At 40.1% G+C, this 12,154-nt stretch overlaps 1 protein-coding gene across 4 annotated transcripts in view; it reads right to left on the minus strand.

The window, feature by feature from the left end:
• ANKRD12 (ankyrin repeat domain 12) overlaps positions 1-12,154 on the minus strand; it is a 222,323-nt gene that overhangs the window by 44,800 nt on the left and 165,369 nt on the right. For all 4 annotated transcript variants that reach the window (XM_073631354.1, XM_073631356.1, XM_073631353.1 and 1 more), the window contains 2 exons: positions 10,117-10,259; positions 1,942-2,089 (listed from right to left, as the gene is read on the minus strand). In XM_073631354.1, coding sequence (XP_073487455.1) covers positions 1,942-2,089; positions 10,117-10,259 — 291 coding nt within the window. The remainder of the gene's footprint in view (positions 1-1,941; positions 2,090-10,116; positions 10,260-12,154) is intronic.

Below are 12,154 nucleotides of genomic sequence, written 5' to 3' on the forward strand. Positions count from 1 at the left end.
GGGGGGGATATTGCTACATTACATCGCTTGTGTTAGTACAGTGAACCAACTGCAAGTTTTTTTTATTGTTTAGCCCGCTGGGATGAACGAAAAGAAAAACGACAGTGTGTACCAGCCATTAGATGAGGCTCAAATCTTATTTTATGGCAAAATACTGCAGAAAACCGGTTAATATCAAGGGGTTTACAAACTTTTCTTGCCACTGTATATAGCTAAAATAGTTGGAAAAGCTATTAAAAGGGACTGTTTAAGGCCAAAGGGTTTTCATTACTGGAAGAAACGTGCATTTCAAAATCATTAATGACTTTAGTGTGTTTTACATTCATTAGTGATTTTTTTTTCTCCACACCCATCAATCCTTGGGCTCATATCTTGCTAGCCTTTCTACCGGCAGTTTACTACAATCATGAGGGAAAGAAGAGTTGGGAGTCACAGAAATTGTAGTAGAATCCTGGTTGAGCCTCACATGCCAAGAGGAATGTCCATTTTAGGTTTATTCCTTGTACAAAGCACATTAACAGCACACAACATAATATATGTAAAACTACCAGAGAAAATTATTTTCTGTTTCACTCAGAAAAAAAAAAAAAAAAAAAAAGACAGGTGAGCTTAGAAGGGAGGCCACATGTAAAAAATAGCACCTCTCAAACGCCTCCCACTCATCATTCTGGGTGCAGCCCCTTTAGGAACAGGTCTCACTCCATGAAACAATAACACTGGCAAAATTAAGGGACACTCAACCACATCCGCTGATGAGCTAACAGAGGCTTCAGCTACATAAACTCCTGGGTTATGGGAGGACCTTCAGCATCTTCACGTACAATACATTGGCCCTGCATTGAAGGTGATATCGGAGAGGTGCAACGGGACGGGCAGCACAATTAAAGTGGGAGTAAACGCCCATGTATATTGTTTACCTAGAAGTAAGCCTATAATAAGGCTTACCTATAGGTACAGAAAATATCTTCTAAACGTGCGCAGTTTAGGAGATATTTATTTTAGATGCAGCCGGTGACATCACTGGCGCATGCACTTTGAAGGAATGGCATACCTGTGCCATTCCTTCAGAGCCGTGCCGTCAACAGTGACTCCCGCATGCATGCGCGGGAGCGACATCATTGTCCACGCGCCCATTCATATCACTGAAACCCGTAAGGAAGACCAGGTGAAGATGGAAGCTCCTTCAGCGTTGACAGTGCGCCGCTAGATGAATTTGTTTTCAGGTAGTAGCGATGCATACTAGCACATTATGACAAACTGCCCAGTGTCAATTATTTTTTTTATAATCCGGTTTATTACGGCTTTAAGCAGTTTTAGGGGTCTGGTTGCATGGGAGGAAAGGAAGCGAGGGAATATGTAAATATTTCGTTTTACTCCTTCACCCCCTAGCCATATGGGCATTTAAAACATGCAGCGTGGGAAAGGTGACGGGATGGCACTGCATGGGTACGTTTAACAGCAGTCTGGGGTGGGGCTTTAATGAGAGTGGGGCTTTATGATTATTTCATTCATTGACTGCTTTGCAGGAAAAAAGAGTTTCCAAAACAGTCCCTGTATGAATGCAAAACTTTCATATGTGCTCTTTATCTAGGCACAACAATCTCCATACTAAAAAATTAATTATTAAAATAAAATAGGAAAAGTTTATCCCGGGGTAAACTCCCTGAAAGCCCCTCTGGACCCTTAAACAGTAGCCCCTCAAAGATTCACTAATGTCCCCAGCAGCTGGGCGCATTGGGGACATGCCAGGATAACAATTCCCAAAGATTGCACACACCTCCTGTAAATGCTTTATATTCTTTCTCTACCAATACTTTTGCTGACCTGGTTTGCTTGTTCTTCCTCTGTACCAATGTAATGAAAATGTTAATAGATACTATTATGGGGGGGGGAAAAATAAGAAAATGCAAGTATACATAAACAGGGTTAATTATAGCATACCTGTATAACTTTCCTCATCATCAGAAAGGGGAATTTCTTGTTTTAGTAATTGCTCTAGTTCCTCAGAGTCAGCCACATCAATGGGACGTGCTCCATGTTTATTGGCCTGGAAAGCATTGCCGCCATGCCGGAGAAGTAATTTCACAATCTACAATGATGACAAAAAAAAAAAAATAATAATAATATGAGGACCCTTCCTAAATAACTAAATAGAAGCAATCTGAAGTTGTTGTTCAGTTCATAGAATATATTATTCAAACATTAGAAAAGTGCAAGTTTATTTTCAAGCTAGTCCATAATATTGTGAGTCATTTAAGGATCAGTTCATATTACTGCGATGTGCTTTTGATGCAATTTTTGGGTCAGATTATGTAGTGCAACTTTGGATGTGGTTAGTATATTCAATGGAGCCAAATTGCACTGAAAACACAAGTAGCACAGGAATCTTTTCCAAAGTCGCACGGCACAGAGTCGGATTGATGTGGATGGGCATCACTGAAGATGATGTGATTTTTCTTGTCATGTGGATTCTGTGCGACTCAAGTCGCATCAGAAATCGCATCAGTGTGACCCAACAATAAGTAATAAGTTAGTTAGGTGCAGCCTTCTAATACTTAAGTGTAAAGAGTACTTTTAACAAACACTTAGAAACATGAGGGATGACAATATGGCATCAAATGGACTTTATAAAAACATAGAAGATATTTGCACATATACAAATAATCAAATGTAGCATTATGTAGAGCTATATACAAGCTCCAGTTATTTGGCAATATTAGCTCAGTTTATCAAAGATGGCCGTATAAGTATGCCAGCCACAGTGCTGTATGGTCGTTCCATATTTCCAAAAACAGCCTCAGGCATACCTCAATGCACATACGTATGACACAGCACTATCTTTCTGTAACCCCAGCATTTAAAAGTACGTATATCCTTTATTAACAATCTTTACATTTACAAGGACTGTTGCGTTGATGTTTAAGACCTTTTCCTAGGTTCATACTGTCTATGTGAGGGATTAACACTGCATGCAGGGTTGTCAAAGGCTTCCCTTTGCAGACATTTACTCCATGCATACTACTTTAATAAAAGTCCGGAAATATGAGATGTGTTTTCTTGTAGACATGCAGCAATTACGTGATTATTGAACTAACTTTCACTAGCCAAAGTGGTTTCCAAAGATTTGCAGTAAAGAATAATTTTTTCAGCCATCTTTGATGATCTTGCCCTCACTTTCTGTACTCTGCCAAGTGCGTTGCATTTGCGCACACCACACCGCCATATTTTATTACACCCTCATCACTTAACAGGAGGGAAATTTCCTACATGCACACATCAATACAATACATAAAAAGAAGGAAATCTCTGCTATATTAGCGGTAGCTATAGTAATTCCACCATGCTCATGTAATAATGATGACCAAACAAGTGTTTGTGTGCTTCAACCCTACATATGCTATGTCTAGTCCCTAAATGTGTGTAGGAGACTTCCACTACTGCTGATAACAAAGGAAAGCAGGGGGGAGTGCAGCTGTGAAAAAAACAGAAAGGGAGATGGAGCCTGCTCCCTAGGGCGTAAATGTTTTTGGGTGCAAGAGCTATCCAATGCTGCTCTACAGGAAACACAGTGTTCTTTTCTTTTAATAACTTGAAGCACATGTGTCAAACACAAGGCCCGAGGGACGAATCTGGCCCTTAGGCCTGGTCTTGTGGCCCTCGCATCCAGTTTTACAGCCGCAACGTGGCAGAACGCCATTCTGCCGCCTCCAGCTCTCAACCTCTGCTCCCCACTATCACTTGTAAACACAAAAGCCTTCAGTGTTCACAAGGGACAGCTTTGCTCAGTGGCTTCCGGATCAAAAAGATCTCTCTTACTCGATCTTCCTGCAAGACACGGTGCCTACATATGGAGGTACTAGGGCCAGGTAAGAGAGAGAGATGCAAGGAAGCTTTGAACAGCACACTCCTGAACTCTATACTTTGTACTTAGCGCACTCCTAAACCCTGCATTGTGTACATAGTGCACCCCTGAACTCTGCACTCTGCACATAACACACTCCCGAACTCTGCACTGTGTAGGTAGCGTAATCCTGAACCCTGCACTCTATACGTAGCGCACTTTAGATACAACCAGCCCTTTGAGGGCAACCATACAATACTACTGATTGGGTCCGTGATGAAATCTAGTTTGACACCCCCGCTATAAAGGATTGGGCATATGTAGAATATTGACCACCCACAGTTTGGGTAGCACATGGCGGTTCCCAATGTATACAAGAAGGAATAAACAATGTGTTAGATGTACTAGCAGATTTAAATACACTAACAAATTGAAGCAAAACAACAGATAACACTTTAAAAGCAGTTACAGGAAACAGTTTTTTCCTTTTGGGATAAAGGTTTTACGTAAATAAAACCTGATCATTATAAATGAGAAAGGGTTTCCGCGCTCACGGACTCAGATGTTTCGTCATCGACGTTGTCAAAGGCACCTTTGACAACGTCGATGACGAAACGCGTAAGACGGAGCTACGCAATTACGTCACACGCGGAAGTCGGAGAGAGTGTGGAACGCAGCTGAGGTGCACGCCGCTCAGCTGAAGGTTCTGGGATCCACGAGCTCTCTCCGTGCATGCTATTCATACGCAGTGTGATCTTTTGGCTTCCTTTTTTGAGGAGCCTGGACTTTTTAGTTAATATTTTTTATCATTTAACCTGATGTTTGGGTTAAATTAATGTTTTAAATAAAGCAATTTTAAACGTATTACACTACGGGAGCCCTGTTTCTTTCCTATGTGGATGACCATATTACGGACGGATTATTACATATGGAGCGGTAGAACCCAGGAACAGCCCTATTGGAATCTAGGACGCTACTCCACGGCCTGGTACTACATGCCTACTACCCCTGCAGGGGTGTAGGGAGCTGGTGAGTGGGGATCCTTGAGGGGGAGCACTGCAAGTCACTGGATATCAACTGTGTTTTCTCACGAAAGTCACTAACCTTAAGAACATTGCCGGAACACTATACCAACATTTTTTGCTGGAACTCTATATATACATATGTCTTATATAATTTTTATATGTGTGTTTTTCAGATTTTTTCACATTTTTTGGAATTTATTCATTTTTAATTATTCACAATTTTATGTTTATAATATATGGTGCACTAATTTGAGATTTAATACCCCCCCTCTCTGGTTTGAGGTGAGAGGGGTTCAGCATGAGGTTTGGGTTTATGAGGTATCATTTTGTATGTAATGATTTTTGGTACCACACCACTTGCGGAGGGGATTTCTATTGGCTAAATCCTTTTTATGCAAGAGGTGGAGGTGGGTGTTATATACTTGCTTTTAATATATACTACATTAATTTGGAAGGTACACATACCTTAGTTATATATATGAGCATCTCCTTGGCTTATACACACTAGCACGGTCTATTTATTGGTTTCTAGGAGCACTATTACTTATTGTAGGACTCCACTGCAGAGTGTTTTTTTATTTTACACATACTAGCATAGTATTATATTCACTATAATAGGTACCCCAATATAGGTAGCGCCACTACCCCTAATCCTAATTTTTTACTAAAACCTGATCATTGTAAGCACCCCTGTTGGTATTAAATGGCTTGTCTCATCCCTGTAACTGATACATTCTGTTAATAAACAACAGACTTACTGGCTGGATCACCAGATGAAAATAGAAGAAAGCCAGCCTAAAAAAAAAAAAAAATTTGAATGCAGCCATCACATCTAGAAATGGTAAGCTGCAATATAATGAACATGTGCTTTCAAAGTTTAATACCACTTTAACCATTTCCTGACCAGCCGCAGCAGTTTTACTGCTGCAGAATGGCACAGGTGAGCGAAACGACGTAGCTGTACGTCAGCTCCTTTAAGCGGGATAGCAGGGGGTGCGATGCTCATGGCTGCGAGCGATCACGGGCATGAGAGGCAGAAAAGGGATGTGTGTGTGCGCACGCACACACACACACACACACACACACACACACACCCCTGTTCTGTAAGCTGAGGAGAGGCAGATCGTGAGTTCCTAATAGCTAGGAACGACGATCTGTCATCTCCTATAGTCAGTCCCTTCCCCCCACAGTTAGAACACAGTCAGAGAACAATTAACCCCTTGATCGCCCCCTAGTGTTAACCATTTCCCTGCCAGTGACATTTACACAGTAATCAGCGCATTTTTATAGCACTGATCGCTGTATAATTGTCAATGGTTTAAAAAATGTGTCAAAACTGTCCCATGTGTCCGCCATAATATCACAGTCCCGATAAAAATCGCAGATTGCCGCCATTACTAGTAAAAAAAATAATAACAAAAATGCCATAAATCCCCTATTTTGTAGACGCTATAACTTTTGCACAAACCAATCAATATACGCTTATTGCAATTTTTATTACCAAAAATATGTAGAAGAATACATATCGGTCTAAACTGAGGAAAAAATTTGCTTCTTTTTAAAAAATTGGGGATATTTATTATAGCAAAAAGTACAAAAAATTGTGTTTTTTTTCAAAAATTTGTCGCAAAAAAAAACAAACAAACAAAAAAAAACAAAAAACGCAGAGATGATCAAATACCACCAAAGGAAAGCTCTAATTGTGGGAAAAAAGGACGTCGTCAATTTTGTTTGGGTACAGCGTCGCACGACTGCGCAATTGTCAGTTAAAGCGAAGCAGTGCCGAATCGCTAAAAATGGCCTGGTCATTGAGCAGCCAAATTTTCCGGGGCTGAAGTGGTTAACCTCCTACCATCCGACCACAGTACATTTACTGCGGACAGGTGGCAAAGCCAGGCTATGTATGTCACGTAGCAGATGCGCACTAGCTCGCCCCCCGGGGTGCACAGCTACGTGACCCTGTGACTGATGTGTCCACTGGACACATAACAGCGATCGCTGCGAGAGGCTGGGGTATCATGCGATCGCTATGATTGGTCATAGCGATCACATGATTAGATTCCATTCATGACTGTATTGTGATGCTGTGATTGGCCTACTGCTATCACATAGTACCTGAGCCAATCACAGCATGTCAAAAGTAAGCAAGCTGTCATGAATGGAAAGCCATTCATGAAAGTGAACTAATGCTTATAACATGGATCACTGCTGTTAAAAGCAATAACAGTGTAAAAAAATTAAATAATAATTAAAAAAAATTATATATTTATTATCTACACACACACATAGATAGATATATCTATCTATCATGTGATCGCTATCATTGGTTATATATATATATATATATATATATATATATATATATATATATATATATATATATATATTTATTTATTTATCGGTGTATAACACGCACCCCAATTTTAGGAGGGAAGTTTAAGGAAAAAAAACGTACATTTTAAATAAAGAACTTTGAAGCAAAATTAGGGTCACAGCTTATCAATGCACCCTGCTCAGTGCCCATCTGCAGCCTCTAAATTGCCCATCAATGCACCCTGCTCAGTGCCCATCTGCAGCCTCTAAATTGCCCATCAATGCACCCTGCTCAGTGCCCATCTGCAGCCATTAAATTGACCAACAATGCAGCCTGTTCAGTTCCCATCTGTAGCCTCATCTTTCCCATCATTGCAGCCTCGCCAGTGTTGGATTATCCCTGCTGTCTCAGAGGGAAGAGGAGGAGCGAGTGCCGCCGAATTACACAGAGCTGCGATCTCCCGTGTACCCGGCGCTCCGTCACTCACAGCCACGCCTCCTGGCTCTGCACATATGATAGACAAAACAGTGGCCCAATGCGGGCCCTGGAGGAGTGGCTGTGAGTGACGGAGCGCCGGGTACACAAGAGATCGCGGCTCTATGTAATTCAGCGGCACTCATTCCTCTTCCTTCAGACAGCAGGGATCGGTGTATAACACACAGACCCACGATTTTCAGGTTATTAGGGTTAAGGTTGTGTTATATGCCACTAAATACGGTATAATATATATCTCTATTTATAAATACATTTTAGAGCTGCACAATTAATCATTAAAAAAATCGTGATCTCGATTCAACCCCCCCTCACGATCTCTATTGCAGAGTTTCCCGCATTCTGTGTAGAGACTTCTCTGCTCACTCAGCTGTCAAAAGTAAAAATCTGGCCAGTCTGCCAAGTTTTTAACATTGTCTGTGCTAGTAGATAACTAGAAACATTGTAACTCTTCCTTAGATCAGAAGGATAAACTTCTGTGTGTAAATGTCTAAACCTTTTTCTGACATTTGTTTCTTACAAAGTTAAAATCAGTATTTTTTTGCTAGAAAATTACTTGGAACCCCCAAACATTATATATATTTAGCAGAGACCCTAGGCAATAAAATGGCAATTGTTGCAATATTTTATGTCACACTGCATTTGCACAGTGGTCTTTCAAACGCAATTTTTTGGGAAAAAATACACTTCAATGAAGAAAAAAAAAGAAACAGTAAAGTTAGCCCAATTTTTTTGTTTAATGTGAAAGATGTTATGCCGTGAGAATAGTGATCTATCTTCTAAGCCAAAAAATCTTGATTCTCATTTTAGCCAGAGTCCTGCAGCTCTAAAAATATATATATTTGAAAATTGATCACCCCTGATGTACTGATGGCCGATCTCATTTTTTTTGAGACCCTCAAAATGCTAAAATAAATATATATTTATTTTAGCATTTTGAGGGTCTCAAAAAAAATGAGATCGGCCATCAGTACATCAGGGGTGATCAATTTTCAAATATATATATATATATATATATATATATATATATATATATTATATATATATATATATTATATATATACTTTTTTTTCTTACATACTGTCACCAGTCTGTATCCCTGATCACCACCACACCAGTTGTATGTGGACCCCATAAAATTTGTAAAATTTTCCTACAGACTACATAATATACGGATTTGGGTTATTTTTTACCAAAGAAATGTAGCAGAATACATTTTGGCATAAAAATTATGAAGAAAGATAATTTATTTGCAAAATTTTTTAACAAAAAAAAAAAAACTTTTTTTTTTCTTTTTGGTGTTTTTTTGTTTATATAGCAAAAAATAAAAAACCCAGTGGGGATCAAATACCACTAAAAGAAAGCTCCATTTGTGTGAGAACATTTTTTAAAAGGTCTGGTCTTTTGTCAATGGTTTATCAAAAAAGGAAATAATGCTACCATGAATGCCAATATTGTAAAAGCTGCATTAAACCACAAAACAAAAATGTAATATATTGCAGCTTACAAATCATTAGATGCGGTGACTGCATAAGTTTTCCTTTTTTTTTTTTTTTTAGTTTTTTTCTGCCCTCTGCTTTCACCTGGTAATCTGACCAATAACACACCTCTTGTATAAGGCTGCCTTCACTTTGGATGAAGGGGCACAGGGGCACCTTCGAAAAGCAGCATTGTGAGTCTAGGGGAAAGGAGTGTTAGGCCTCATGCACAAAGCAGCTCTGAAACAACTGTTTTACTGGGCATTTGACTTTTTTTTTCCCCTGCCCCAAAAGGCCCCTCTATGTTAGCCTATTTGTCCATGCATACACAGGAGTTTACAGGCTGTTCAGCACAGGAGCCGTTGAGGAGAAAAACCACCTGACATGCCTAAACATGTGTAAACAAGTCTAAACGCTAGGTGTGTTTAGTGCATGAGCGTGCATTCATTTGAATGGCCAGAATAAATTAATATTCTAACCAATTAAATGCATGAACTCCCAAACACTTGAAAGAAAGAGGACAACGTTCAGAAGAGTTTAGTGTACATGAAGCCTTTGATATACTAGCCAAACTCTAGATAATACTTCATAAGCAGGTACAGCAATTCCTTTTGGGATAAAAAATGTATCTAATTAAAAGATGATCGTTTTAAACACCCCTGTCAGTGTTAAATGGTTTGTCTCATCCCTGTAACTGCTACAACTGAAGGAGAGCTTTGTCTTTTGAAAAACATCATACTTACTGGCTGGATCACCAGGTGAAAATAAGAGAGAAAGCCTAAAAAAGAAAACTAATGCAACCATCACATCTAAGAATTGGTAAGCTGCATTCTAATAAAGCTTTGCTTTTTGAATTAATAACGCCAAGTCAAGTAATGCAGGCATTGCATGAATAAAAGAAAAAACTCCACAAAAAATAAAAAATAAATCTCAGAATAAAAACCTTTGGAAGCAGGAAATACTTACATCTCTGTGGCCACTGCTGGCTGCATCATGAAGAGGAGTGTCATCGTCCAGTCCCTGGGTATTCACATCAGCTCCTGCTGCAATCAAAACTTTAGCAACTTCATAACACCCCATATTGCAAGCTTCATGCAGCGGTGTCCATCCTGCAAAGCAAGTTAATGAATACAATGGCTAAGTTACATTGTTTCATGGACACAAATCTATTATGATAATCAGTTTTAAACAAATCATTGGCATGTGACTAACAAAGCTTTTTCTCCCAAGAAAGCATATCTGTCTTCAACGTGGGAGCTAAATATTGTACAGTTTTGCAGTGTAATGATACATATATACAATAGTTCTCTAAATTTAAAAATTCTAATTAAGGACATAAAGATATCATCAGTATAAATACTTTCCAGAAAAGAAAATAATATTTCTGCATGCTTCTTATCAGTACATGAACTGACTAACTCCTTGTGCTGGTTCTGCTCACACATCAGCTCTGTTATACAGGGACTGCTACAGACTGATACCAGGTCAAATTCAGATACATACAATGCTTGCATTTTAAAAACACATTTAATGATGTAATAATGATTACAGATCTGCATTAACGTGTCCTCTATATCTGCCTAGAGTTCATCCTTCAGAGAAATTAAAACCCTGGTTTCAGACTACAGGAGGTCTCCGAGTTACAAACATCTTAATTACAAAAGACTCCTACTTACAAACGGAGGGAGACGACAGGAAGCGAGAGGAAATCTACCCCTAGGAAGGGAAATTCACTCCTGTAAGTTATGGGAAAAAGGTGTCTCCACTGACGCTTTATCACCAAGGCTTGTTTCCACAACAACCCACAATTTTCAAAATCCAATTGTTATTGGGACAGAAAGTGAGCTGAAATCTTCTGAACAGGGGCACAGACAGCAAAACAAATGTTACAGGAATGTGAACCCTTCCCTGTGCTATCGAAAAAAATTAAAAATATTTTTTTTGGCTAGAGCTACGCTTAAAAAATTTACCTGTTCCAACGTACAGATTCAACTTAAGAACAAACCTACAGACCCCATCTTGTTTGTAACCTGGGGACCGCCTGTATATGGAAGTATGAGACTATGTTGTGGAATAATCTGGCAGTGTGCTCAGTACAGGGACAAGGTCATCCAGTGCCCAGGGTGAAGATGCCAAACGGCTATTCCAATCTCCTATTGTGCAAACCCAAAATGTCCTATGCAACTGCCTCCCGCTTGTCTCAGCATCACTGCGCAGGCTCCTGGGTCCATGTCAAACCCGAAGTGCGCAGTGATATTCCTACTGTGTGATCATGGCCTCTGCCAATCTCCTTACACCAACTGTGAATAGCATCAGACCGGCTAGAGCCAAAACAAAGGGCAAAGCATGCATGCCAGTCGCAGTGAAGCATGCATTTGCACAGATTAGGGAGAAGTAAAGGGTGTTTTTATCAGAACACTCGGCTATGCATTAGGTATTAAATAGTTGATATGTTAGGGAAACAAAAGGAGTTGAACATAAACAACTACTGCAGTGTTAATACTGGGTGCGGGCTTGTGTTGGCGAGTCACCATTGTCCTCACTTCAGCTCATTAATGTGGCCAGGCATGTAAGATGGCAGCAGAACAATGCAGGTGGGGGGGGGGAGCAAACCCTGATCAGTCCTAATCTGACAGCACTCTTGTTTTACCAAAGTCATTGACTGCGTTTACATGTATAAAGGAAAGCTGCACTGGCAGGAAGCTGGTGCTGGAAGGGGTAGAGAGAACGGAACTCATGCCTCCTACTGGCTTTCTCCCCCTCTATAGCATTGGCTCCCCACTTCCTGCACCTGACAGGAGTAGTGAAAATGTGGTCATTACTCCAGTCAGCCTGTAACGTTGGAGGATACTTGCCATATGACACCCCATATGAAACCACTGCTCCCGGGGGCAGTGGCTCCTGCTGCCCAACTTCACCCCTTGTCTCAAGTCTGAGTGTGCTGCCTAGCTGCAGCATGAGGGTTTACTGTTGCAACAAAGGTGTCTAAAACATTGCTTATTGA

The sequence above is a fragment of the Aquarana catesbeiana genome, linkage group LG05, assembly GCF_042186555.1.
Source record: "Aquarana catesbeiana isolate 2022-GZ linkage group LG05, ASM4218655v1, whole genome shotgun sequence".
In the NCBI taxonomy this organism is placed as follows: domain Eukaryota; kingdom Metazoa; phylum Chordata; class Amphibia; order Anura; family Ranidae; genus Aquarana; species Aquarana catesbeiana.